Source organism: Tribolium castaneum, chromosome 7, assembly GCF_031307605.1.
Source record: "Tribolium castaneum strain GA2 chromosome 7, icTriCast1.1, whole genome shotgun sequence".
Classification (NCBI taxonomy): domain Eukaryota; kingdom Metazoa; phylum Arthropoda; class Insecta; order Coleoptera; family Tenebrionidae; genus Tribolium; species Tribolium castaneum.
The window spans coordinates 455,770-483,766 of NC_087400.1; the positions used below are offsets into that span (position 1 = coordinate 455,770).

Here is a 27,997-nt window from a genome sequence, read left to right on the forward strand (position 1 = left end):
TTACTAGTGGCAATTAGGGAAAAAAAATTGTTGCAATAGTTTAATTTGTACATCCAAAACGTCATCACGCCATTAAACTTGGATTACAATAAAATAAGGGGCGAGAATTGATGTGAACTAAAACAAATGGAATGTCCTTCCACAAATGTTGTAAAATTCCGTATAAAACAAAACTGTCTGATGGGCGAACGAACTAAGTTACATCCATACTTATCATTAGAAACAAGGGAATATAAACCGTTAATACAATTTGTAACATACAATTTTAAGCCAGATATTGAATAGCTCTATAAATAAATTAGAATATATGCACATCAGTCTTTTTAAAAAACAATTGTTAAATTAGATAGCTATAACTTGGAACTTTCAACGACAAACGATCCGGATTTCTTCATCTTGGCGGTGTCGTCGCCTTGGATCAGCGCTTGCTTATCTAAAGTTTCGTTCGAGACTTCAATTATAGTTTTATCATCGAGACTCTTGGTATCGCTCATTCCTGAATAAAAAAACTGACTACGCAAGATGGCCGCTTGCGATTTTCTAGGCTTGTCATCAACGGCGGCCATGTCAATGTAAATACTATCGTTGCTCATGGCGTCTGAGGCGACGCGTTCTGACCGCGCAAGTGTCGGTTTCGTTGTGCACCGAGCTCGGAAGCTGCAGCTGCTTCCGATGCTCGTCTTCTCGGCCTGCGAAGCTATGAAGCTGACGTTGTCGTCGAAGCGCACCCGCTCGGAGGCGCAGTCCTCCGTCGTGACGCAGCTGCAGGAGTCGCTGCCGTTGCTCTGAAACACATGGGGGAATCCCACTGAGTTCGAGCACAGCCAACTCACTTTATAGTTCAGCATGGAGCCGGCCAGGGCCCTGGTGGACGCGCCGCCGTCGTCGCCAGTCGACTCGGTCAGGCTGCTGATGCTGAAACGCTGCGCTGAGGCCAAATCGGCTTGGACTTCGAGGCGGTGTCCAGCCGTACTGCCAGCCAGGGCTACAGTACTGGAAGATTCGCGATCGGGTTCGCGGAGGACTTGACTGCCGCTGGCCATCGAAAGACTGGCTTCGCCGATGGAAGGATTGGCCACCTTGGCACTAACTGCATCGATTGAGGAATTGTCAGCTGTGCGATTTGTCACAATGGCTGAATCGTCGGTGGATGGAGAACCGCCACAGCCGCCTGAACGACACAGAGAGACCGGAACTACACCGTAGACGTAGAAGAGTAGAATCGGAACGCCGATTCCTACGGCAAGGCCGGCCAGGATTGGAGAAATCATCACCTGGAAAAACAAAATCGTAATAGTCATAATTTTGGTCAAAATCGTAACTCGCTATCGTCTTTTGTTTTCGATTTATAAACAAAAGTTGAAAAATTCGTATCTTTCTTATTATAAAAGATACACATTTGAAACAAAGACATTATACAGCCACTTTTTTACAGAGAATTTAGTAATGTTATCAGCGATCATTCGTTTAGCTGTAATAACATAAAGTTGTATTTTTTTAAATGAGAATCATAGGCGGCTGTGATATTTTTGAAAAGCTTATTTTTTTCTGAACTCAAAACCATATAAATATAGTTTGATATTTTTATATATTTTTGATAAAAATATATTTAAAATATTTGAAAGTAGTTGGCCATGGAAAAATTATTTCATATAAAAGGTGTGAATAATCTAGAAATTTTGTGAACGGTTATTAAAGTAAAAAATGTGAAATTATAAAAATAAGTTAAAGTTATTTTCAATTGAACAAATATACGAGCGTCGCAGATTTTAATTACATGAAAAATGTGCAAAAAATTGCAAACGATGTGTCACTACCACTTGATGCCACTTTTTATGATTTAGTGCAATGGAGGTGACGTTGATAATGTTGTGTATTTTTTTACCGCAGATGGAATTTGATTTTGGTGTTTGGATTGACATTTTTTTGTAAAATAAAATTTTATTGATACGCAATCATACAATTAATAAGATTTTTCTTCTTCCGACATTTCATGTTTAAAATTGGAAAATAGAATGACAACGTAAGCTTGCCATTTTAAATATAATAACAAATAATTTTTATTAATTGAAAAAATTTGTTCTAATAAAAATTTATTATGCTGTTTTTGAATTAATTAGGCTTTAAAAAATCATTAAATTATAAATACTTGTTGGGTAATACAATTTTCATAGTGTTAATTAAAAATCCAAAATTTTTTCATGGCCTACTATAAAAAAAGCGAAATATTTTGTTTTTTCTTAAATATTTAAATTTAATGTATTACACAAATAGACACATCAAATCAGAAAAAAAAGCTTTTCGAAAATGTCATAGCCAACTATGATTCCTATTTAAAAAAACACAACTTTATGTTATTACAGTTAAACGAATGGTTGAAAAAAATTGCTAATAACATTATTAGATTCTCTGAAAAAAAATGCCTTTTTTTATTTTCGATTCCAGTTTGTTTAATTTACTTTATACCGAATTATTAAAATATTGCGGTATAAAATGTGTAATTTATCAGTCTCTATGGCCTACTTTGACCTGGTAATGTAATATAATGAGAGGATTATGGCTCATTTTGCCGGATTGTCGAATCACTACCGATTTATATATTCCATTAATAATAATAATTCTGTGTTTTTCGAAAAACAATCGTAGTTTGAATTGAAAATCATTGAAAATTAAATACTAGTTGGTGCGTTTTTTCGGCGTAAATACAAAAAAATTGAAAAATAAAAAAATTATACAGGAAAAACGCAGTGAGATAATCAATTATTATGCAAAATTGGACAACTGTTTAATAAAAAACAATTGATATTTTTCTGACTGTCTTTCAAAATTTGAAAAGGGTTCTGAATGAATTGAAATTTTGCATACTTACGTAATCTGCGGGACAATGCAGCCCTATATGGTTAATTACCCCTTAAAGCGGTTAACAACCCATTTTTTATAAAATAAATGCACAAAACAATGTTGGATAATAAAATAAATCGCAGATACAACCATTTTGTAATATGCACAAGAAAAAAATTATGAATGTTTGTTTTCTTTAGCAGATGATAGAATATGCAGCATTCGTTTCTTCGTAATGTAAAAAAAATACTAACGTTACGAATATGAAATTATTTATTACGACATATTTATTGTAAAAATATCTTTGAAATTGACTGACTACGTGATAGCCAGGCTAATTATCATAACTTGGGGTTAATTACTTAAATTAGAGTGAAAAGAATAGGGGAAACGGAATCTAAATCATTTTCAATTCTAATTTTAGCGTTTTTTTTTTCGGTTGAGTTTTCAATACATTGTTTTAATTTGTCACTTTTTTATTAATTCCTTTAACATCGTTTATTTCTTTTTCTGTAACGTACAGGTAAAAGTTATTGAATTGTTTGGACTTGTCACGTTGAAAATGTCCATAATTTCCCACTTCCAGCCCAACTTTCAATCTCTCGCACTGACAATAGGAATTGTTTGCCTGAACTAGTCAAGTTCCGGTGCAACAAAAGACGTGCTTACAAACAAACAATTGCACCCAATTATTATTGTTTTTCGAAATCATCGTATTATTTGCCCGTTTGTTTGAAATTAGTTTGAATAGTTGCGCGCCTTTCGTCGATCCGATCGATCCACCGGCGGCGGCGGCGGCGGCGGCGGCGGCGGCCAGCCACCTTCTCGCACCACGCCCTTCTGTCGCGTCGCACAGCCGCCGTCGTCAGTTGCGCTCCTAGCATGACGCAGTGATGTCGGAAAGCGAGGAAGAGACGAGCAGCGCCGCCGACTGGCCCGTCACCGAGGAATGGCTCCAGGCCGTCCTCCGGCACCACCACAAGCACCTGGAGGACGACGCCGCCGCCATCACCGTCGTCGATTTCACAGTGAAACCGGGCTGTGACGCCGGCGAGAGCGTCCTCAGTGATATTCTCGCCGTCGCCGTCAAATACTGCCTCAAAGACGACCCAGTCGCGCACTGTCTCAGCTTCATCATCAAACTCCTGCCCCAGGACCCCTTCAGTCGGTATTTCGTCACCGAAGCACAATTCGATCTCAGAGAAATCAAGTTCTACACGCAAGTAAGTGCAATGGAAAATACACGGTGTTACAGCCAGTTGGCCAAATAAATTTGTACAAAACTAATACCAAATTTCAGAAATTAACTAAAACTTGCATTTTTTAAATTAAATACCCCCCACTTTTGGTTACATTTTTAGACGAAATTTTTAATAGAATAATAAAAAAATTCATTTGAATCAGCTACCGTCTTTTGTTTCCGACTTACAAACAAAAGTTGACATTTTATGAAATCTTAAAAAATTCATATCTTCCTTATTTTAAAAGATACACATTTGAAACAAAGACATTATACAGGCACTTTTTTACAAAGAATTTAATAATGTTATCAGCGATTTTTTTCAAAAATTCATTTAACTGTAATAACATAAAGTTGTATTTTTTTAAATGAGAATCATAGTTGGCTATGACATTTTCGAAAAGCTTATTTTTTCTGAACTCAAAACAATATAAATATAGTTTGATATTTTTATATATTTTTGATAAAAAATATTTTTAAAATATTTGAAAGTAGTTGGCCATGGAAAAATGATTTCACACAAAAGGTGTGAATAATCTATTGTGAATAATTTTGTGAACGGTTATTAAAGTAAAAAATGTGAAATTATAAAAATTAGTTAAAGTTATTTTCAATTGAACAAATATAAGAGCGTCGCAGATTTAAATTGCATAAAAAATGTGCAGACAATTGCAAACGATGTGTCACTACCACTTGATGCCACTTTTTTATGATTTAGTGCAATGGAGATGACGTTGATAATATTGTGTATTTTTTTACCGCAGATGGAATTTGATTTTGGTGTTTGGATTGACATTTTTTTGTAAAATAAAATTTTATTGATACGCAATCATACAATTAATAAGATTTTTCTTCTTCCGACATTTCATGTTTAAAATTGGAAAATAGAATGACAACGTAAGCTTGCCATTTTAAATATAATAACAAATAATTTTTATTAATTGAAAAAATTTGTTCTAATAAAAATTTATTATGCTGTTTTTGAATTAATTAGGCTTTAAAAAATCATTAAATTATAAATACTTGTTGGGTAATACAATTTTCATAGTGTTAATTAAAAATCCAAAATTTTTTCATGGCCTACTATAAAAAAAGCGAAATATTTTGTTTTTTCTTAAATATTTAAATTTAATGTATTACACAAATAGACACATCAAATCAGAAAAAAAAGCTTTTCGAAAATGTCATAGCCAACTATGATTCCTATTTAAAAAAACACAACTTTATGTTATTACAGTTAAACGAATGGTTGAAAAAAATTGCTAATAACATTATTAGATTCTCTGAAAAAAAATGCCTTTTTTTATTTTCGATTCCAGTTTGTTTAATTTACTTTATACCGAATTATTAAAATATTGCGGTATAAAATGTGTAATTTATCAGTCTCTATGGCCTACTTTGACCTGGTAATGTAATATAATGAGAGGATTATGGCTCATTTTGCCGGATTGTCGAATCACTACCGATTTATATATTCCATTAATAATAATAATTCTGTGTTTTTCGAAAAACAATCGTAGTTTGAATTGAAAATCATTGAAAATTAAATACTAGTTGGTGCGTTTTTTCGGCGTAAATACAAAAAAATTGAAAAATAAAAAAATTATACAGGAAAAACGCAGTGAGATAATCAATTATTATGCAAAATTGGACAACTGTTTAATAAAAAACAATTGATATTTTTCTGACTGTCTTTCAAAATTTGAAAAGGGTTCTGAATGAATTGAAATTTTGCATACTTACGTAATCTGCGGGACAATGCAGCCCTATATGGTTAATTACCCCTTAAAGCGGTTAACAACCCATTTTTTATAAAATAAATGCACAAAACAATGTTGGATAATAAAATAAATCGCAGATACAACCATTTTGTAATATGCACAAGAAAAAAATTATGAATGTTTGTTTTCTTTAGCAGATGATAGAATATGCAGCATTCGTTTCTTCGTAATGTAAAAAAAATACTAACGTTACGAATATGAAATTATTTATTACGACATATTTATTGTAAAAATATCTTTGAAATTGACTGACTACGTGATAGCCAGGCTAATTATCATAACTTGGGGTTAATTACTTAAATTAGAGTGAAAAGAATAGGGGAAACGGAATCTAAATCATTTTCAATTCTAATTTTAGCGTTTTTTTTTTCGGTTGAGTTTTCAATACATTGTTTTAATTTGTCACTTTTTTATTAATTCCTTTAACATCGTTTATTTCTTTTTCTGTAACGTACAGGTAAAAGTTATTGAATTGTTTGGACTTGTCACGTTGAAAATGTCCATAATTTCCCACTTCCAGCCCAACTTTCAATCTCTCGCACTGACAATAGGAATTGTTTGCCTGAACTAGTCAAGTTCCGGTGCAACAAAAGACGTGCTTACAAACAAACAATTGCACCCAATTATTATTGTTTTTCGAAATCATCGTATTATTTGCCCGTTTGTTTGAAATTAGTTTGAATAGTTGCGCGCCTTTCGTCGATCCGATCGATCCACCGGCGGCGGCGGCGGCGGCGGCGGCGGCGGCCAGCCACCTTCTCGCACCACGCCCTTCTGTCGCGTCGCACAGCCGCCGTCGTCAGTTGCGCTCCTAGCATGACGCAGTGATGTCGGAAAGCGAGGAAGAGACGAGCAGCGCCGCCGACTGGCCCGTCACCGAGGAATGGCTCCAGGCCGTCCTCCGGCACCACCACAAGCACCTGGAGGACGACGCCGCCGCCATCACCGTCGTCGATTTCACAGTGAAACCGGGCTGTGACGCCGGCGAGAGCGTCCTCAGTGATATTCTCGCCGTCGCCGTCAAATACTGCCTCAAAGACGACCCAGTCGCGCACTGTCTCAGCTTCATCATCAAACTCCTGCCCCAGGACCCCTTCAGTCGGTATTTCGTCACCGAAGCACAATTCGATCTCAGAGAAATCAAGTTCTACACGCAAGTAAGTGCAATGGAAAATACACGGTGTTACAGCCAGTTGGCCAAATAAATTTGTACAAAACTAATACCAAATTTCAGAAATTAACTAAAACTTGCATTTTTTAAATTAAATACCCCCCACTTTTGGTTACATTTTTAGACGAAATTTTTAATAGAATAATAAAAAAATTCATTTGAATCAGCTACCGTCTTTTGTTTCCGACTTACAAACAAAAGTTGACATTTTATGAAATCTTAAAAAATTCATATCTTCCTTATTTTAAAAGATACACATTTGAAACAAAGACATTATACAGGCACTTTTTTACAAAGAATTTAATAATGTTATCAGCGATTTTTTTCAAAAATTCATTTAACTGTAATAACATAAAGTTGTATTTTTTTAAATGAGAATCATAGTTGGCTATGACATTTTCGAAAAGCTTATTTTTTCTGAACTCAAAACAATATAAATATAGTTTGATATTTTTATATATTTTTGATAAAAAATATTTTTAAAATATTTGAAAGTAGTTGGCCATGGAAAAATGATTTCACACAAAAGGTGTGAATAATCTATTGTGAATAATTTTGTGAACGGTTATTAAAGTAAAAAATGTGAAATTATAAAAATTAGTTAAAGTTATTTTCAATTGAACAAATATAAGAGCGTCGCAGATTTAAATTGCATAAAAAATGTGCAGACAATTGCAAACGATGTGTCACTACCACTTGATGCCACTTTTTTATGATTTAGTGCAATGGAGGTGACGTTGATAATATTGTGTATTTTTTTACCGCAGATGGAATTTGATTTTGGTGTTTGGATTGACATTTTTTTGTAAAATAAAATTTTATTGATACGCAATCATACAATTAATAAGATTTTTCTTCTTCCGACGTTTCTTGTTTAAAATTGGAAAATAGAATGACAACGTAAGCTTGCCATTTTAAATATAAAAACAAATAATTTTTATTAATTGCAAAAATTTGATCTATTGTTTTGAGTTCAGAAAAAAATAAGCTTTTTAAAAATGTCATAGCCAACTACGATTCTCATTTAAAAAAACACAACTTTATGTTATTACAGTTAAACGAATTTTTGAAAAAAATCGCTGATAACATTATTAGATTTGTCAACTGCCATAAAATTCCTTAAATTTCGAAATTAATTTTTTTGGAACAAAATGTGCAAAGTAGAAAAAATACTGTATGATATCTCGTTTATAAGGCATTTTATGGCACTCCTAATGGTGCTCTATGGTGCTCTAAAATCGTGCGTGCGATAAAATACCTCTTATTAAACTCATATCATAATATACTATTTAATCTAGAAGTTAAATGAAGAAATCTGTTAAAAGTTGAATAACTAAAAAATTGTAAATGGAATTCTCTAGTTTTTATTTTCTCATCGTTTTTTTAAGAGCAGGTTTGCAAACAAATTTTAATTTGAAATTAACTTGATATTATTTTGTCAATGCATTTTAAGGGCCGGTTAATAGAAATATCATTAATTTAATCCGCAATTAAATGCGTGATTAACTGCTCACATGACCAAATAGAAACAATCTGGTTGTTCCATTCGCATTGTTAACTTTAACCAACGAATTAAATTTTAACAAAGCCTTTAATCGGCCCTTAATGTCGAATTATTTTAATTCTGATTTAAATTTTAACTTCGTTTTCTGCGATTTTCCACCATTATTGCACTCGTCCTTGAAGATAAAACCTGTAAATTCACATTTTCACAAAAAATTATACAATTTTTTAGATAGCCAAAAATTTCATTTATTCCAGGTTGTGCCCGACTTGGAATCGTTCAAATCGCAACACCTCGCGCCCGCCTCCCCCCTGCCGCTCCCCATCCCGCAATGCTACTACGCGCACTACTCCCCCGGGAGCCCCGAGCCCGAGCCGAGTCCCCCTGAATCCGTCCTCGTCCTGGAGAACATCAAACCTTCCGGTTACAGCAGTGCCGATTTTTCGCGCGGTTTAACCCTCCGTCAGACGACATCGGCCGTCGATGCCATCGCTCGCATCCATGGCCTCTCCCTCGCCCTTAAAATCAAAGAGGGAAAATCGCTCGTGGAACGCTACCCTTTTCTCTTCCAAACGACTCGCGCTTCGGACTCGTACCAACAACTCGTCGAACGCGGTCTCCCCCAACTATCACAATTCCTCGAACGCCGCCCCGGCCAGGAGGGGGTGCTGGCCGCACTGAACGACCTCCGACCCCACACCAAAGACATCATCGAGAATCTGCTCGCGCCCGAAGAACCAATGGCTCTGATCACGCACACGGACTTCTGGTGCAATAATCTCATGTTCCAGGAGGATGAAAATGTGAGCACTTGTGCCATTTTGGATTGGCAGATGGTGACGTATAGTCGGGCAACCAATGATTTGGCTTTGTTGCTCATCAGTTCGGTGCCGGCCGAGCTGAGACGATTACACACGGAGAAGTTGCTCGATGGTTATTGGACGAATTTGACGGAGACTTGTTGTCGGTTCAAGTTGGATGTGGAGAAGGAACTCGGTTATAACCGGAAACAATTGGGTGAGGATTATAAACGGTCGCAACTTTTGGCTTTGCTCCTTTGTATCGGTTCGGTGGATTTGGCTTTGGGAAATGCTCAGATGGAAGAACGGCTTCTTGCACTGCTACAGGACCTTTACGACGAAGGGCTGCTTAATGCCGACGTGGCCAAAAAATAACACGAAATGTGGATGCGATTCAATCGGCTAGTGACTTTGTTCTTGCTTCGAAATGTGTTCCGTGCCAATTTTACGTTCAGTTGTAGAATAACTAAATGATTGTGTATTTTGTAACGATGTGCGATGACTTTTGGTCAATAAAAGAGAAAGAAACTTGATTAATTACCATTTTTATTTTTTTAGTTAATTAGCGTAACTCTTCCAAAGACGTAGGCTTGAATAAACTGTAGGTCACAACGAAGCAAATATTTTTTTTTACTACAATTTGTTGATAATTATTTTAGATTTTATTTCCGAAACGTGACACACATCCGTACGAGAGTTAATTTAATCCAGTCTGAGTGGTTTTAATCGATGAAAATAAACGAGCAGGAAATGCATAACGATGCAACTATTTCTTAGGTCAAGAATCCACCCCGCACCCCGGGGGAATTACCTGACATGAAGTTGGTGGATCGATAGAAAACGCAGGGTATGTGTAATGCGTCAGTTGCAAAGAAAGAGAGAGAGATAAGACGTGAGAAATTTACTAAATTTATGACACTTTTTCCAACACACATCCATCAAATTATTTTTGGTCGTTACGGAAAAAAAAACCTTCTTGTTTTTAATTTTAAAACATTAATTAAACATAATTTTCTGAACTAGTAAACTTTCGTTGGAAATTTCATTCATCAAGCTGATTTTAATTAACTGCATATTTCATGTTGGAATTTACACAATTACATGGACATGACACACCAGTTTCAATTATTTACTGGTAACACAATTGACATGAAAAAATTAAAACCTTTAATTATGTAATTACCACTTTACTAATAAAGCAATAGCGAGAAAAACGAACTTTGACTAATGCATAACTAACAAAACATCAATCAAATAGTAGGGTTTTATTGTTTGTTGGCACGTTTTGTTTGCAAACGATGAAAATTCGTTGGAAGTGTGATTTAATTAAAATTTAACAAGACACTTTCACGCACGTTTACTAACTAAACTAATAAAATAAATGTGATTAAGAAAATAAATTTTAATAATGTTTCTACTAAGTTTGAAATAAAAAGTTTTCTGTGCAACAACTAATTGTTTATACTGATTTATTTAAAACAAATAAATAAATAAATAAAAATAAAATAAAATAAAAAACTGAGTTGGACAATTTTGATGTTTTTTGTCAGTATTTCTTCAATTTATTATCTAATTAAAAGTTTTATTGTAGAGACTTTGAAAGTAAATTTTACAACACGATACGAACGTAGCGAGTGATAAAACTCTATAGTATTATATTACTTACCGAAGCAATGACACCTCCGACAATGGCAGCATTCCGTTTATGTTTATTGGCAGCTTTGTATCTGGTATACAATTTCCTGCCAACCCAAACCGGAATACCTACAAAAAAAAAATCGAAATACGAAAAATAGAGAAAAACAGTAATTATTTGGACTCACCTATAATCATAGCAGGAACGGTTATACCAGCAACCAACGCTATACCAACGGGAGCACCCACAAGAGTACCCAACTGCCACAAAATCTTCTTTTTCCGGGACCATGGTTTCTTGCCCCAGAACGTACATCCAGAGGGACTATTAAAAAAAAGTTTAAGCTATTATACAGGGTGCTTTTTTGAGAGAATAATTTTCGTCAAAACCGCATCTCGCTATCGTCTTTTGTTTTCGACTTATAAACAAAAGTTGACATTTTACTGGAATACTAAAAAATTCATATCTTCCTTATTATAAAAGATACACATTTGAAACAAAGACATTATACAGGCACTTGTTTTCAAGGAATCTAATAAAGTTATCAGCGATTTTTTTCAACAATGAATAACATAAAGTTTTATTTTTTAAATGGGAATCGTAGGCGGCTGTGATATTTTTGAAAAGCTTATTTTTTTCTGATTTGATATGCCTATTTGTGTAATACATTAATTTTAAATATTTAAGAAAAAACAATACATTTTGCTTTTTCTTTATAGTAGGCCATGAAAATTTTTTGGATTTTTAATTAAAACTATGAAAAGTGTATTACCCAACAAGTGTTTATAATTTAATGATTTTTTAAACCCTAATTAATTCAAAAACAGCATAATAAATTTTTATTAGATCAAATTTTTGCAATTAATAAAAATTATTTGTTTTTATATTTAAAATGGCAAGCTTACGTTGTCATTCTATTTTCCAATTTTAAACAAGAAATGTCGGAAGAAGAAAAATCTTATTAATTGTATGATTGCGTATCAATAAAATTTTATTTTACAAAAAAATGTCAATCCAAACACCAAAATCAAATTCCATCTGCGGTAAAAAAATACACAACATTATCAACGTCACCTCCATTGCACTAAATCATAAAAAAGTGGCATCAAGTGGTAGTGAGACATTGTTTGCAATTTTCTGCACATTTTTTATGTAATTAAAATCTGCGACACTCGTATATTTGTTCAATTGAAAATAACTTTAACAAAGCTTATTTTTATAATTTCACGTTTTTTACTTTAATAACCGTTCACAAAATTTCTAGATTATTCACACCTTTTATGTGAAATAATTTTTCCATGGCCAACTACTTTCAAATATTTTAAATATATTTTTTATCAAAAATATTAAAAATATCAAACTGTATTTATATTGTTTTGAGTTCAAAAAAATAAGCTTTTCGAAAATATCATAGCCAACTATGATAACTATGATAAACTAACAAGAAATTTGCGTTAATCCAAGAACTGTTTTCGGTTTTCGGTGAAAAAGTTTTATTTTACAGCCTAACCATTACCTGAGATAATGCAGATCGCTAATTTCTTTCATACACAGCCAACAGAATTCTGCACCGCAAACGGCGCACATCATATGATTGCACGAACCATCGTCCATTTTGACGATCAAAACTTGACACCGGGGACAGGGTTTAATGTCGTCTCCTAATCCAAAACCAAAAAAAAAATCAAAAAAAATTCAAAAATTAGCGAAAAACTTACGATGTTGTGAATCTTGACTATATGTAATAGAAGACGAGCGAATGTTGGGTGATCTCTGCGCACGCGCCGCATCACAGGTCTGATTGGGGTGCCATTCGGCCTTACAATGATAACAAAAATACGAGTCGCAGCCAGGTCTCAAACACTTCAGTTTCGGACAACTTGCACATTCACTAGCTATCACAGCAAAACTACAAAAATTGTTAATAGAAATTAATTAATTAATTTTTTCGGGGGATTTACCCGCAATCGGGGGCCGGACACCATCTGGCGTCCGGCTCGATCGCTAAAACTCTCCTAACCATAAAATCTTCGTACTTTTCAAACAATGAAACATCATCGATGATACCACGTATCTCTGCAAAAAAAAGTGTCACTACCAGAGTACAGTCATTACGGTAAAGAATGTACCATTTGGATGTATGAGTTCGGTACATTCCGGGCATGATATGCACACTCGAGATTCGGTTATTTCAACTTTGAGATACTGCTGAAGGCAGGGTATGCAAGCACGATGCCCACATCCAGACAATTCCCAAAATTCTTCGGCCGTTAATTCGGCAAAACATAACGGACACTCCATAGATAAGGTAACTTCACCACTCTAAAACAAACATAAATTAAATCTTTTACAACTGCATAATTAATTCTATTTATAAACGACATGCAAACAGTGATAGCGACATGTAAAAACAATTATCAGCGAAAAATTATCTTGCACTGGTTGTTGAGAATATTTACGAATTTGTGCGACGATAACGAAGGATCTTTGTTCCGTGTTTTTGCAGGGTGTAAGTAAATGATCAGTCAAAATTTTAAAAATTTATTTAACATATAAATAATAATATTAATAATGCAAATAAAAAATATATGACAAAAAATGCTCCAAATTTTTTTTTAAATAATACATCATCGATATTTTTTTGTCTATCTAGGTAGATCTTCATTACTAACACAATTTGGTTATTTTACAAAACAAAATTCTCTTCACTTATTTTTTTATTTATTTTTCTCTCTTTTATTTGTTCGATAAAAATCGTAATAACAATTTCAGGACTGCAGAAAATTTAAGTTTTTAATTTTTTTGATGTTTTTTTTAAACTTTTCATTATTTTGCCAAAAAATTAGAGGCTTCCATGAAATTTCAGAAAATGACTACACAAAAAAATATAAATAGTAAAATCAAGAAAAAAAACAAAGAATATGTTAGGTTAAAAAAACAAGAAATAGGCAATTTTACCTTGTGTTAAAAATGTTTGATGACTTTAATTCTAATGCTAGTCAAATAATATTTAAAAAATTGTTCAAAAATTTGGAAAAACAACTACCAAACCTCACAAAGTGTTGTAATGTTAAAAACTCGATTTAAGTAACAATGAATCAACCTATTAGTCACATTTTGTGAATCAGAAAATTGTTCCTTATCTAAATCATTAAAAACAACGAATATTTGACAAAATTATAGGTCTTTTAATGTGATGTTTAATTTATTAAACAAAAATCACAATCATTTTTTTGTTAAAAAACGTGTATCTGAATGACACCAATTGAGTGTTATCAGCTTTAAGTAATCACTATTTAAGATTTGTGTCATTGTCGCTTTGTCTATCGTTTGTCCTTTGTCCCTACTTTTGCCAACATGTAATTTATTGTTACAATTCAGCAAATCTCGTGACCAACGTCAACATTTTCCTCAGGTTGATGACACGTATCAATCAACATAAATCGAAAACGGTGACGTACGTCTTTATCGGTAGGTATTTGAAGAAAGTGACTTTTTCCTTCATGTTCTCATTACCTTTGTGCTTGTTGTGAATACTGATGTTCGACTCGTTGCTTGATGAATTTCAACATGATGTGAAGCACCACGATCGATATCTTTTGACGAACCACCTAATCTACTATCAGTTGTGTCTTTTCCTGAAACAAATACAAAGTTCAAACACTCACATTTTTTTAAATTGAAAAAAAATATATATCGATGTAGATATTTTATAGGAAATTTTACTCCAATTCGTGTAGTTTTCCAGTTCATTGAACTCGGCGTTTGTTCATTCATAACAATAAACACAATGAGCTTTTATTGAAACCCAGAAAATACAACCAAGTGAATTCGCGCAAAAAAATTCAATACCACAAACACCATTTATATTATTTTATTCTGTCATTGGAATAATGGAACAAAGAACGAGTGCCTGACAGTTCTAATTTAATCGGTCACTGATAAAAAATAAAACAAACCTAATTATTTCACCAAAGACAAATCAAAAATAATCTGTGGTATTTATAATTAATTTATTAATTAATTATCACAACGAACGAATTAAAATTAAAAAAAAATATGTGCGACCGAACAGATCATTAACCTCTCATTAATTATCCTTCAAATTAAAGCCAGGAGAAAAAGTGAATCACCTGTACATTATGCACTTAAAATGAGGAAATGACTTCGGAAGCTCATTAATTTGCAGTAATTACATTTAAAAATTTTGCTTACCGTTGTGATTCCGGTGCGATTTTGAAGAACCTGAGGAATTCTGGCTTCGTCTTCTGTTCAGAATCGGACTAGAATAAATCAAGTGTCGGAGTGACCAACGGCTTGCAAAACGTTTTTTCCGTTGGCCGGCCACACAAGGAGTGACGTCGCTATCCAAAGAGCTACGCATCCTGATTTTTTTTTTTTTCACTTAAACTCTACTTATCCTAACGACATTTTCGATGACTCCTGCAAGCAAAAAAATCCTCAATTAAGACGTACAAATAAAACGTCCCCGTTTTCGGTAGTTCCGTTAATGTCGCCAGAGGCGCACTTGTTCCATTACCCGAAAGTTTTCAGAGCAATAAATTTATAAAAATTGTTGTAATTAAATAACGGTTAGCACAAGGCGAATAAAAAAAATACAGGCAGATAGAGAATCAAATTCTCAATAATAGTCGATAAAAATAGTGCAAAAATTATATCTTAAACTATATTTAAAAAAATTTCAAAGTTTTACCAATTTGCACTCTGCCCCATATTTTTCAAAACGCTGCGAATACGGTTACAGATACAAGAAAAATGTTCAGAGGAAAGTTGTAGAGAATTAAATTTCCTTTAAAAAAGTCCGCGAGACCATATCTCTATCTTCAGCCATTTAGGCCCCAAAGTCATTCAAAGACGCTCAAGCGATGGATTTCCATCATTTTGACGGTGGTCAAATATTGAAAAATTTATTTATTCCTAAACCGTTGAAGATAGACATATCGTGTCGCGGACTTTTTTGTAGAAAATTTAATTCTCTACAACCTCGTCTCTTTCATTTTTTTGTATCTTGAACCGTATTCGCTGCGTTTGCAAATTGATAATTCCAAGCGATAATTTTTTGGGCACCGTCGCCTATTTATTAAAACGCTGCGAAAACGGTTAAAGATACAGAAAAAGTGTAAGAAACGAAATTGTAGAGAATTAAATTTGCTACAAAAAAGTCCGCGACACGATATGTCTATCTTCAACGGTTTGGGTATAAATCCACTTCCCAATACTCAACCACCGAAAAATTTAAGGAAATCTGTCGCTTGAGCGTCTTTAGGGCCTAAACCGTTGAAGATAAAGCTACGGTCACGCAGACTTTTTTAAAGCAAATTTAATTCTCTACAACTTTCTTCTAAACATTTTTCTTGTATCTTTAACCGTATTCGCAGCGTTTTGTAAAATACGAGAAAGAGCGCAAATTTTATATTTTAAATAATTCTTTTCTCATGTTTCTTATGAAAATTTCAGTCCTCAGTTTTTCCCAGTCTGTTGAGAATGCAAAGCTCAACATTTGTGCATTTTTTTCCAAGTTATTAGTGCACTGCTTGAATTTAAATTAATTTAAAACGATTTGACACCGAGACTATAACGCTCGAAGCGCCCTCATTTTACTCTCCCGTACTATTTTTTGGGTGTAATTCGTCTCCTAACTTATAGTCCTCCATAAAACAATAGGTAACACAATTACAAAGCTAATTTTAGAATTGTATCCAAGAAATCGGAATTTAGCGGCCTTGCGGTATTTTTACTTTCGATGAAATATCCGTTGAAATTCCGAAAATACAACAGGAAAACATCAAAATTTTCAACACTTCGAAACGAAATAAATTTCCAGTGACGTTGTTCTTGCATACGACTTTCTCTCTCGAGAGGGAAAGGACTAATTCGGTTATGTAAGCGCGCAACCTTGTTTTGTCTTCGGATGAATCATTGTAACCAATAAGTGGGATTCAGTCAGTAATTGTGTCAAATTTAAATTATTTTGTAATCTCGCATCGACCGACCACTTTGTTCATTACAATAATAATACAATTCACTCTCTTACACAACATGATTGTAATTTTTTAATTCATTAAAAAAGTGTTTGTTTATGTAATTAGACACACATCTTCACAGTCCTCCATTGTTCACGAATGTGTCAAGTTTGTTGGAAGGGAGCATTAAGTGTTAGTGTAATTCACACTTTATTTTTAGAAATAATAATTTGCAAACATTTAGCTGAAGCGATTTGTCAATAATCACACGATAAGTGGTCTGAATTTTTTCCAATGTCACTTCAATTTACTAATCCGTTTATCAAGCCGCTTGTGATTAACTTGCGTAATTAATAATATCGATTGATTCCGCAAATAATTGACGCATTAATTAATTTAATCAATTAATTAGAGAAAAAATTACTAGAATACTGTGTAGCTTTGTTTAATCTACGAATAACTAAAGGTTAGGATACGAAACGACGTCAAATAAAACGGTCCCGTCCTCCATAGTTCCGTTAATGTCGCCAGAGGGCGACATGAATAGGAAAAAATGTCAGTATTTAACAAAAAAAAAAAAATAGATGTTCTTGATAATGCAATCGAAATTGTTTGAATATTTAGTCATCAAACGAGTTAAATTTTGAAATTTTGTTGCTCAATAGATTGGAAATATCAATGGCACGATTTCGATCCATTAGCGTGAATTAATTTTCTCATAAAAACACAATCGTCAAAACAGAAATTAACCTCAAATAAGACAATAAAAATAGACAAAACGATGTAAATTGGCTTGGAGGTGTAAATATTGCATAGTAATTGAAAGCACTCGTAAACAAAGCCGTAATGGAAACTTTATTGAGTCGATTAATTTATAAACTGACTCAATGTCGCTGATAGTGTCATAACCACTGTATCTTTTAATATCCACCTACGAGAAAAGAACGTTTGACTAAAATAAAACAATAGGAATTTACGTTATCACTTATCAGGCATAGAAAACTGACCAACAAAACCTTGACATTAAAACCACACCAGAAAAATAAATACACGGATTTCACGCCCTGTCAGATAATGAAAATCGATTACGTACTTTGTTCATCGCAAAACCGGTGTAATTACACATGAATTACGACAGAAATTGAAAGCGTATTATTCGAATTACACGACTTTCACCGGCACTAAAAAACTGTGAAAAAAGAACACGAAAATACGGAAATTTTACGATAAGGAACAGTCAAGGTTTTCCGTAATTTACATGTTAGAGGCGTTATCTCGTAAAAATGCGATGTCCTTAAAAATAAATAACTGAAAGTCGAATAACAAACAACTTTTAATGGCAATGTTGGCCTTTATTATTCACATGTATTCCACCAAGATGTACAGGGTGCTGTCCGAATAGAGGTTTAGAAAAAAACGAGTGACATTCTCGGGTCCACTTTTTGAGAAAATAATTTTGGTCAAAACCGCATCTCGCTATCGTCTTTTGTTTTCGACTTATAAACAAAAGTTGAAAAATTCGTATCTTCCTTATTATAAAAGATACATATTTGAAACAAAGACATTATACAGGCACTTTTTTACAGAGAATTTAGTGGTGTTATCAGCGATTTTTTTTAATCATTCGTTTAGCTGTAATAACATAAAGTTTAATTTTTTGAAATAGGAATCATAGTTGGCTGTGACATTTTCGAAAAGCTTATTTTTTTCTGAACTCAAAACAATATAAATATAGTTTGATATTTTTATATATTTTTGATAAAAAATATATTTAAAATATTTGAAAGTAGTTGGCCATGGAAAAATTATTTCACATAAAAGGTGTGAATAATCTATAAATTTTGTGAACGGTTATTAAAGTAAAAAATGTGAAATTATAAAAATAAGTTAAAGTTATTTTCAATTGAACAAATATAAGAGCGTCGAAGATTTTAATTACATAAACAATGTGCAGACAATTGCAAACAATGTGTCACTACCACTTGATGCCACTTTTTTATGATTTAGTGCAATGGAGGTGACGTTGATAATGTTGTGTATTTTTTTACCGCAGATGGAATTTGATTTTGGTGTTTGGATTGACATTTTTTTGTAAAATAAAATTTTATTGATACGCAATCATACAATTAATAAAATTTTTCTTCTTCCGACATTTCTTGTTTAAAATTGGAAAATAGAATGACAACGTAAGCTTGCCATTTTAAATATAAAAACAAATAATTTTTATTAATTGCAAAAATTTGATCTAATAATAATTTATTATGATGTTTTTGAATTAATTAGGGCTTAAAAAATCATTAAATTATAAATACTTGTTGGGTAATACAATTTTCATAGTTTTAATAAAAAATCCAAAATTTTTTGATGGCCTACTAAAATAAAAAGCGAAATGTTTTTTTTCTTAAATATTTAAAATTATGTATTACAGAAATAGACATATCAAATCAGAAAAAAAATAAGCTTTTCGAAAATGTCATAGCCAACTGTGATTCCTATTTAAAAAAATACAACTTTATGTTATTACAGTTAAAGAAATGGTTGAAAAAAATCGCTGATAACATTATTAAATTCTCTGTAAAAAAGTGCCTGTATAATGTCTTTGTTTCAAATGTGTATCTTTTATAATAAAGAAGATACGAATTTTTCAACTTTTGTTTATAAGTCGAAAACAAAAGACGATAGCGAGATGCGGTTTTGACCAAAATTATTTTCTCACGCGTTTTTCTCTAAACCTCTTAATTTCGGAGATCCCGTATTCAGGCAACACCCTGTACAAAATTGACGTAACTGATTTTCGTTACTTTTGATCCTTGACATTAATAATAATAACGCCTGATAAAATGTCAATTTTTCAATCTTCATTTCCTCGACTGATGAAAATAAACAATATCTTCGCCAACTGCGTCTAGTTTATTGCCTTGACTAATCGTCAATTACGAGATTATATGAACAAAACATTTTAATTACACACTAGAAAAAAACATTTGCATGCCAAGATTAATCAAACGAACTTTGGCCCATTCTAATTTTATAATTCAAGTGCTAAGTGAGCACAACAAGCATCCCAAGTTGATTTGTTCAAAAACACGAACAAAAACACCTTGTTTACACGGTGTCTCAACTAAAACGAGCTTAACATTTGTTTTGTAATTAGTTCAGTCACTTTGGGTTGAACACAGTTTTCACTTTTATCATTTATTTCATTTTATCAATTGATAAGATAATGAATTGCCAAAAATGTTGCTGTTCTTTTAATTAACTTAATTTACGAAGCAAGAGAAATGAAATTTTCAGCTCATTAAAACAAAGACTTGTTATTATCACTGGTTTCATGTGTAATTGCAATTTCACTACAGAAAGTTTCTAATTTTATTAAAAAAAAAAAAAACACAAAAAAAGCCATGACCAACCTGATAAACCACGCACAAAACCACTTGTCATGAATTTGCGCACGCACTATTTTTTTTTAAAATCACTTGAACACCAAAGTACCGTGAGTAACAAACGCTTGCTCGTAAATGACTGTGTCAGAGTAGGAGGAAAGCCTCCGGTGACGTCGCCACGACGAGAAATCACGATTTCGATTAGAATTATTCTAATAAAACGGTTTGTTGTCAGCTTGGGAGTTTGGTTAGTGGAGTACTAGATTTCAATTAGAGCCGTTATTATGAATAGATGTTGTGGTATTGTCTCTGCGGTGAATTTAAATTGCAATTTCCATCAACTAGTTGTTTGGGAAATTGCGTCCTTGTGGAAAAAAATTGATAAACAAAACATCACAAGCGACGTGTTCTATAAATAACGGTTTTTGGGATAATTCCGATAAAGTGAGAGACGAGAGGGATTTTTCTGTAATAGAATCGTTTCGAGAGCTAATCTAATCGCAAACGGCACGTGGGCTTATATAAATTGCACTGTGTTAAGCAATAACGAGACAAGCCACAAATGGGTCGTTTTGAGAGAATTACTAATTCATTCCAACGTTAATTAACTACATGTCTTCATTATACATCTTTCTTAAAAAAAAAAAAACAAAAAAAAAACCAAAATAAAAATGTACCTTTAGGCTTTGCTTTATGGTGCGAACGAGCGTAGTGAGTGTGTCTAAAGGTAGATTTTTACTTCCGCATTTTGTTATTGTTATATAGGGTTATTCCTTTAAGAAACTTTTAGATTTGAAATTTTGTATAAAATCAAGTCGACCATTTTAAGTTCAACTAAATTATTTTCAAAACTATGAGAAATTGCATTTTTCAAACCGAGTAAAATTTACACTAGTTGTTAGTACTTATCTGTCACAGTTTTTGACGTATGTCATTTTTTAAAATATCAGTTCTTGAATCTTACAATAAGTAAAAAATTCTTATTGTTTTTGATAATCAAGGTTGTCCAAAATTGTCAAGATTGTCAATTTTCAAATTGCAAGCCGACTATAATTTTTTGAAAATGATGATCAAGAAATTATTATAACACAGTTTTTTCAAATGGAATGTCAATAAAAAAAACAATTTTTATGGAGACTGAATAAATTATTAAAGTTTGACAATTGTTGACCATTTCACAAAACCTACTTGATTAACGATGAAAATTACAACATAAAATCCGTTTTTTTGTGATTTTTTTCAAAAACCGGAGAAATGTGATAAAAGTCACCATAATTATCGATGATCCTTCGATTTCCGCTAAGAAAATAGAGCCGTTCCACTTGAAAAATTGAATTATAGCCGATTTTTAATAACCATTTTGAAAATTTTTGAACCATTTTTTAAAATATCAGTTCTTAAATCATACAATAAGTGAAAAATTCTTATTGTTTTTGATAATCAAGGTTGTCCAAAATTTTCAAGATTGTCAATTGTCAAATTGCAAGCCTACTATAATTTTTTGAAAATGATGATCAAGAAATTATTATAACACAGTTTTTTCAATTGGAATGTCAATAAAAAAAATCAATTTTTATGGAGACTGAATAAATTATTAAAGTTTGACAATCGTTGACCATTTCACAAAACCTACTTGATTAACGATGAAAATTACAAAATAAAATCCGTTTTTTTGTGATTTTTTTCAAAAACCGGAGAAATGTGATAAAAGTCACCATAATTATCGATGATCCTTCGATTTCCGCTAAGAAAATAGAGCCGTTCCACTTGAAAAACTGAATTATAGCCGATTTTTAATAACCATTTTGAAAATTTTTGAACCATTTTTTAAAATATCAGTTCTTAAATCATACAATAAGTGAAAAATTCTTATTGTTTTTGATAATCAAGGTTGTCCAAAATTTTCAAGATTGTCAATTGTCAAATTGCAAGCCTACTATAATTTTTTGAAAATGATGATCAAGAAATTATTATAACACAGTTTTTTCAATTGGAATGTCAATAAAAAAAATCAATTTTTATGGAGACTGAATAAATTATTAAAGTTTGACAATCGTTGACCATTTCACAAAACCTACTTGATTAACGATGAAAATTACAAAATAAAATCCGTTTTTTTGTGATTTTTTTCAAAAACCGGAGAAATGTGATAAAAGTCACTATAATTATCGATGATCCTTCGATTTCCGCTAAGAAAATAGAGCCGTTCCACTTGAAAAACTGAATTATAGCCGATTTTTAATAACCATTTTGAAAATTTTTGAAGCATTTTTTAAAATATCAGTTCTTAAATCTTACAATAAGTGAAAAATTCTTATTGTTTTTGATAATCAAGGTTGTCAAAAATTTTCAAGATTGTCAATTCTCAAATTGCAAGCCTACTATAATTTTTTGAAAATGATGATCAAGAAATTATTATAACACAGTTTTTTCAAATGGAATGTCAATAAAAAAAATCAATTTTTATGGAGACTGAATAAATTATTAAAGTTTGACAATTGTTGACCATTTCACAAAACCTACTTGATTAACACTGAAAATTACAAAATAAAATCCGTTTTTTGTGATTTTTTTCAAAAACTGGAGGAATGTGATAAAAGTTACCATAAATATCGATTTCCGCTAAGAAAATAGAGTCGTTCCACTTGAAAAACTGAATTATAGCCGACTTTTGATAACCATTTCGAAAAAAATAATAGTAGTCTTGAATTTTGACAGTTGACAATTTTGAAAATTATAGAAGGCTCTTCAAACTTTCGGTCACCGAATGCCAAAAATTACTTGCCGCTAAGCGTTCAAAATTTTGACAAAAAAAATGCATATTATGTCAATAACAACAATTTCGGTAAATTTTATTCGACTATTTAACCATTTTGAAAAAAATTTAGTTGAACTCAAAATGGTTGATTTGGGATGTATTCAATATTTTCAAACGTAGGTTCTAATTAGAGAATAACCCTGTATAAGCAATCAAATTAAAAAAAATAATAATATTTAAAACAATACCTGTTGGAAAACAAATTATTTTCAATTCGTAGCGACATAAAATTTTCAAAGCACCTGTTTCTAACAAACAAAGTAAATTGCTGATTCACCAAGTTGTTGCATTTAAAGTGAGATAAGCTTGCAAGGATGCTTCAGCAAAACGCGCAGTAAAAAGCAAATTTAAATTGTATATTAAAAATATTTTTCCCAGTTACAACACGTAACATGTCAAGTAATCAATACACGCCACTGGTCTGTTATTTTCTCTCTCTGTCTAACTCACAAAGCTTGCAATAGTGTGGTCTTTGTCTAGCAAGACCACCTTGCAAATTCATTATTTTTCTGACGATTTGTTAAATAAATAAATGCCAGGTTCATTTTATTTACAACAAAGTAATTAAAAGCATTCGAATTACTTGGCACTTTGTACCCACATACCTGTTTTTTATTATTTCTTTAAGAATGCCCCTGGCTGTTTTTTAAATTAAATTTAAAAATAACATACTAAGAAAACACGCAATGTTTCATAAATAAACAAAAGTTTCCTGATAATATTTTCCTTCAACAGTTTTTCGTGAAAATCCGGAAAAATCTCAAAGTTCATTTCATTTCATGCAGTGTAAGTCTTTCTTCTAATTTAATTTTTGTGTTTTTCATAATTGGTAAAAAACCGTTTAATGAAATTACATATTTCGAACGATGAAAATAAAAGTAAATATCAATTAATCGAAAAACCATCGAGTCGTTAAAAATGCAAACAAGTTTAAGCACCAAAACAGATTTCTACAAAGCCTTGATTCGGCAAGATGTCAATGACCAAGAGGTCGAATTTAAATAACGATTATTTTCTGGACGTTGTTTCGTAATTACATTCTGCAAGCTGTCAGTGGCCGAAAATAGCACAGCAAACTTGTGTTTTTCCAATGATTGAACATTCTTTCTGGAAATTCCAGCTCAAAAATTATTTCCGTTTTGTCGAATCGGATAAATTTTCGACACACTTTAAAAAAAATTAATAACGCCGATCGAACTCCTTCATTTGGAAACCTCGATTTCAGCAATACCTCCTCTATCTTCGAGGTCGTTCGAATAATTACAAGAATGACGTAAAATACGACAACATCGAAAGCAAAATTATTTCGCGTTCGTAGTTTCATCCAATTAGCGTTTAATTAAGGTACCAATTGAACGAAAAAAAAAACAACACAGTACATGAATAAAATAAATAATGTAAGAAGGTGGAGGTGTTCATAACATTCCAATTAATGGTGTCACTTTCTAACTAACATTTGCTAACTCTGTGAACTTAATTATTAAACCATTAATTGCTTCTATTAAATTTAATGAGCGCACACGGTTATTGTTCAAATTGTGGACACGATGATGCTGGAACGTGCGCCAAAACAAAAGTAAAATGTTTACAAAAAAATTAAAATTAATACAAAAAAATTCTAGAAAAAGATTTTTTGTTCCATTCTTTCATTTTCAAATTTTTCTGTTGAACAATTACTACAAATTACGAGCTGTAGAAGAAATATCACATATTTTACTAACACAGTTTTTGAAACAAAAAATAATTTAGTAAAACAGAACGTTTCGACATAGTTACACATTTTACAACTTGTAAATATTTGTTGAAAAAATCGTTTGCTTCAATTAAAAACTACATATTACAATGTTTATCTCGAAGTTCAAACAATTGATTATTAAAATTAAACAGTAAATACAAACATTACTTGACTATAAGTAAAAATGCAAAAATATAAAAAAAATATCTTAACGCCTTCTTGATATTTACACCTGAAAAAAGTTGTTCCCAAACCTACACAAGAATTGGCAACAAAAACTTACCGAACATTAAGGTCATTAAACTTAACACAAAATAGGTAATAAGTACAAAAAAATTAAAGGTGACATAAAATGTTGGAACACAAGTGATTCTAAATGTTTAAAGCTTCGAAAACCTCACGTAAATTGTAAAATTTACATTTATAAATAATAATATATAATTAGGTCCAAAAAAACTAGACCACTTTTTTATTACCTGCAATTCACTTGGTATATTATTTCAACAAAAAAAATTGTAAATTTTGCTGTTTCAAAACTGTAGAGAAAACAAAAACAGGGCACTTAATATATTTTTTTGAATTAAATTGGACTCTAGTTACGCCAAGAAAACCCACTAATTAAAAAAGCAAACCAATTATGAAAAGTGACATTTGTTTTTATAGTTTTTAAACAGATATTATAATAATAATAAATGATAACACTGGAAGTTTTGTCAAATATAACAATCATTTAAATACTTATTTTGTGTTTTGAGAATTTAGCTTCTTTCGTAATAATTTTTTCAACCAAATTATCGAGTCTTGTGCACAAGACAAACAAACACAAAACAAAACAAACGCTTGCGGAATATTTATCGAACAATAACTAATTAGAGACAACCCTTGCAAATTATTTGCAAATAAAAGCAAAAATTGGTTAAATTTAAAAAAATTCATAACTAAAAAACTATTGGGAATTTGGCTATTTTCTCGGTGCCAATCGATTCCCCGGATCATTTTGCATGTTCTTAGCTATTTTTTCGTCTAAACCCGGAGCCGCTCCGGGCAACGGTTCCGGCTACAGAGGCAATCAAAGTTTTTCACTAAAAAAATTCATAAAAAAAAAAACTAAAAGTCGTAGAGCAATGCGGTTTATTCGATTGAATTCTACGGCTCATTTTACATAATATATCAATTTTTCACAAGAATTAAAAATTTAAAAATTTTTGCCTAAATTTAGGGTAGCCATTTGTCATAGTGAAAAATTTTATTCATTAAAAAAATTCATAACTCGAAAACTAAAAGTCGTAGAGCAATGCGGTTTGTTCCATTGAATTCAGCGGCTCATTTTCTGTATTATACCAACTTTTCACGAGATTTAAAATTTTCAATTTTTTTGCTAAAATTTCCTGAGTAATAATACACTTAACTTCAAAGAGGTGAAAAAAAATTTTTTTTTTAAACTCACTCCAGTAAATTTTTATGGACTTCTACATGTCTTAACAACCCACAAAAGTTGTTTTTAGTCCACAAAAAGTCCATATGTTCGATTTTTAGAAGTTTGATTTTTCAATTTTCGTCGCAATTTTTGTCGATTTTGGGTACCCGGAACTTTTGTCAAGCAATAGCTCCGGAACTATCAGAGATAACCCCATGAAGTGTATTATCGTTGGAAAGCTCTTTAAATTATCTATCTTTTTCAAAAAAAAATATTGTTCTCCGACTAATAGTTTTCGAGCAAATTGGAGACAAATGCAAAAATTGGTAAAATTTTAAAAAATTTATAACTAAAAAACTATTGGGAATTTGGCAATTTTCTCGATGCCAATCGATTCCCCGGATCATTTTGCATAGGTATGGATCAAAATAGTTCTACTTTTTCGAATAGTTTAGCCAGAAATGAGAAAATAAAAAAAATTAAAAAAAAGTTAACACCCCCCCCCTTAAAATCGGTCAATTTTTAAAGTGTCTCTAAATCAACTAAAACCGATTCTATCTTATAGATTTTAATGTGCTCTTTCCGATCTAAAAAAGCGTTTTAAAAAAAAATTTAACTCACGCTAGCAAAGTTTTATGGACTTTTATATGTCTTAACAACCCACCAGAGTTGTTAAAAGTCCAAAAAAAGTCCATTTGTTCAATTTTTGTCCTCGTTTCAAAACCGTTCATGAACCATTTGCATATTTTTCAATAAATCCATTTAAAAACGCAACTCGTGTCGTAATCTTTTATCAGTGGTTTTATTTAAAGCAACAACCGTGATCTGGTTTTCTGCATGTTTCCAAATAACGTAAACAGCACTGCTGGTGTGATGACAGAAGATAACAATCCCAATTACACGACCTCGCTTAATCACTGTTGAAAATTTCTTTTCAACACGAAACTTACTTCCGTGTTAAAACCGCAAACAAAAGAAAAACGCACCCAACCACTGTCGCATTTTTCATAATTATTCAAATCCAGTGAAAGTGATCTTAAAACTTGCACTTGGCGAAACGTCATGAAAGTCCACAACAATTATTGTCAAAACGCAGATTCAATCAAAGACGGAAGTTTAACACGCACTGACCTTAAGAATCAGTTAATTGCATCACTGTGTATTTTCAAATCATGACCTCGCATTTGCAATAATAAAATCGATAGGCTTAATTGCCCCCATGACATAAAAACGCAAATTACTGTTGTACTGTTACGATTATTATAAACTGGAATAACTGTTTTTACTCACGTTTGAGAATCTTGTTAGGGTAGTCCCAGCGGGACAGCTGTTCAATTCAAGGACACAAAACAAAGGCATTGACCCGTTATCAGTTTCTAGACATCACAATTAGTCAAAGACACGCACGAAATTACCCAAAAAAGCGAAATAAACCAAGAAAAACACAATAATAAGCTGGGCACTAATTTGACGTTACTATTACCATCACTCAGCGGCCATTGCGTCACACGACTGCCAACGTCCACACACTAAAAAACTGTCTCCCTTATGATAAAAAACCAAAACCGATTAAAAAAAAAACGCGGCACTAGCACTAATTTAATTCGAGGCCCAAAATGAACAGTTTTTGTAAAACTGGAGGCGCATTTAATTGATTGGGGGCGATTTTGGGAGTGGTGGCTGCAAC

At 32.2% G+C, this 27,997-nt stretch overlaps 3 protein-coding genes across 6 annotated transcripts; 2 read left to right on the plus strand and 1 right to left on the minus strand.

Annotated features, from left to right (window-relative positions):
- Positions 1 to 27: 27 nt before the first annotated feature.
- On the minus strand, positions 28 to 27,853 carry LOC100142087 (E3 ubiquitin-protein ligase RNF19A). 3 transcript variants are annotated; one of them, XM_008200673.3, is made up of 11 exons: positions 27,601 to 27,851; positions 15,189 to 15,416; positions 14,490 to 14,611; positions 13,103 to 13,295; positions 12,935 to 13,049; positions 12,692 to 12,882; positions 12,490 to 12,634; positions 11,161 to 11,297; positions 11,004 to 11,101; positions 834 to 1,274; positions 28 to 785 (listed from the first exon to the last, which is right to left on the minus strand). In XM_008200673.3, the coding sequence occupies exons 2-11, from the start codon at positions 15,355 to 15,357 to the stop codon at positions 351 to 353; spliced, it is 2,046 nt and encodes a 681-aa protein (XP_008198895.1). In that variant the 5' UTR covers positions 15,358 to 15,416; positions 27,601 to 27,851; the 3' UTR covers positions 28 to 350. The 3 variants fall into 3 exon arrangements, with proteins under 3 accessions (XP_008198895.1, XP_008198896.1, XP_064213909.1); XM_008200674.3 differs by lacking the exon at positions 27,601 to 27,851 and adding an exon at positions 20,368 to 20,525; XM_064357839.1 differs by lacking the exon at positions 15,189 to 15,416 and having other exon boundaries at positions 27,601 to 27,853.
- LOC135266680 (uncharacterized) lies at positions 2,733 to 6,682 on the plus strand. 2 transcript variants are annotated; one of them, XM_064357841.1, is made up of 2 exons: positions 2,733 to 4,064; positions 6,548 to 6,682. In XM_064357841.1, exons 1-2 carry the CDS (start codon positions 3,735 to 3,737, stop codon positions 6,680 to 6,682), a joined length of 465 nt encoding a protein of 154 aa, XP_064213911.1. In that variant the 5' UTR covers positions 2,733 to 3,734. The 2 variants fall into 2 exon arrangements, with proteins under 2 accessions (XP_064213911.1, XP_064213912.1); XM_064357842.1 differs by having other exon boundaries at positions 3,077 to 4,064; positions 6,539 to 6,667.
- LOC103314480 (hypothetical protein) lies at positions 6,677 to 9,874 on the plus strand. Its single transcript, XM_008200672.3, has 2 exons — positions 6,677 to 7,019; positions 8,795 to 9,874. Exons 1-2 carry the CDS (start codon positions 6,690 to 6,692, stop codon positions 9,710 to 9,712), a joined length of 1,248 nt encoding a protein of 415 aa, XP_008198894.1. The 5' UTR covers positions 6,677 to 6,689; the 3' UTR covers positions 9,713 to 9,874.
- Positions 27,854 to 27,997: the final 144 nt, after the last annotated feature.

Coding starts and splice junctions, on each gene's coding strand:
- LOC135266680 (XM_064357841.1), top strand. CDS start 3,735: ATGTCGGAAAGCGAGGAAGAGACGAGCAGCGCCGCCGACTGGCCCGTC. Junction 4,065..6,547: donor AAATCAAGTTCTACACGCAA/GTAAGTGCAATG, acceptor TAGTTTGAATAG/TTGCGCGCCTTTCGTCGATC.
- LOC103314480 (XM_008200672.3), top strand. CDS start 6,690: ATGTCGGAAAGCGAGGAAGAGACGAGCAGCGCCGCCGACTGGCCCGTC. Junction 7,020..8,794: donor AAATCAAGTTCTACACGCAA/GTAAGTGCAATG, acceptor CATTTATTCCAG/GTTGTGCCCGACTTGGAATC.
- LOC100142087 (XM_008200673.3), bottom strand. CDS start 15,357: ATGCGTAGCTCTTTGGATAGCGACGTCACTCCTTGTGTGGCCGGCCAA. Junction 14,612..15,188: donor ATCGCACCGGAATCACAACG/GTAAGCAAAATT, acceptor TATTTGTTTCAG/GAAAAGACACAACTGATAGT. Junction 786..833: donor GCTCCATGCTGAACTATAAA/GTGAGTTGGCTG, acceptor CATGTGTTTCAG/AGCAACGGCAGCGACTCCTG.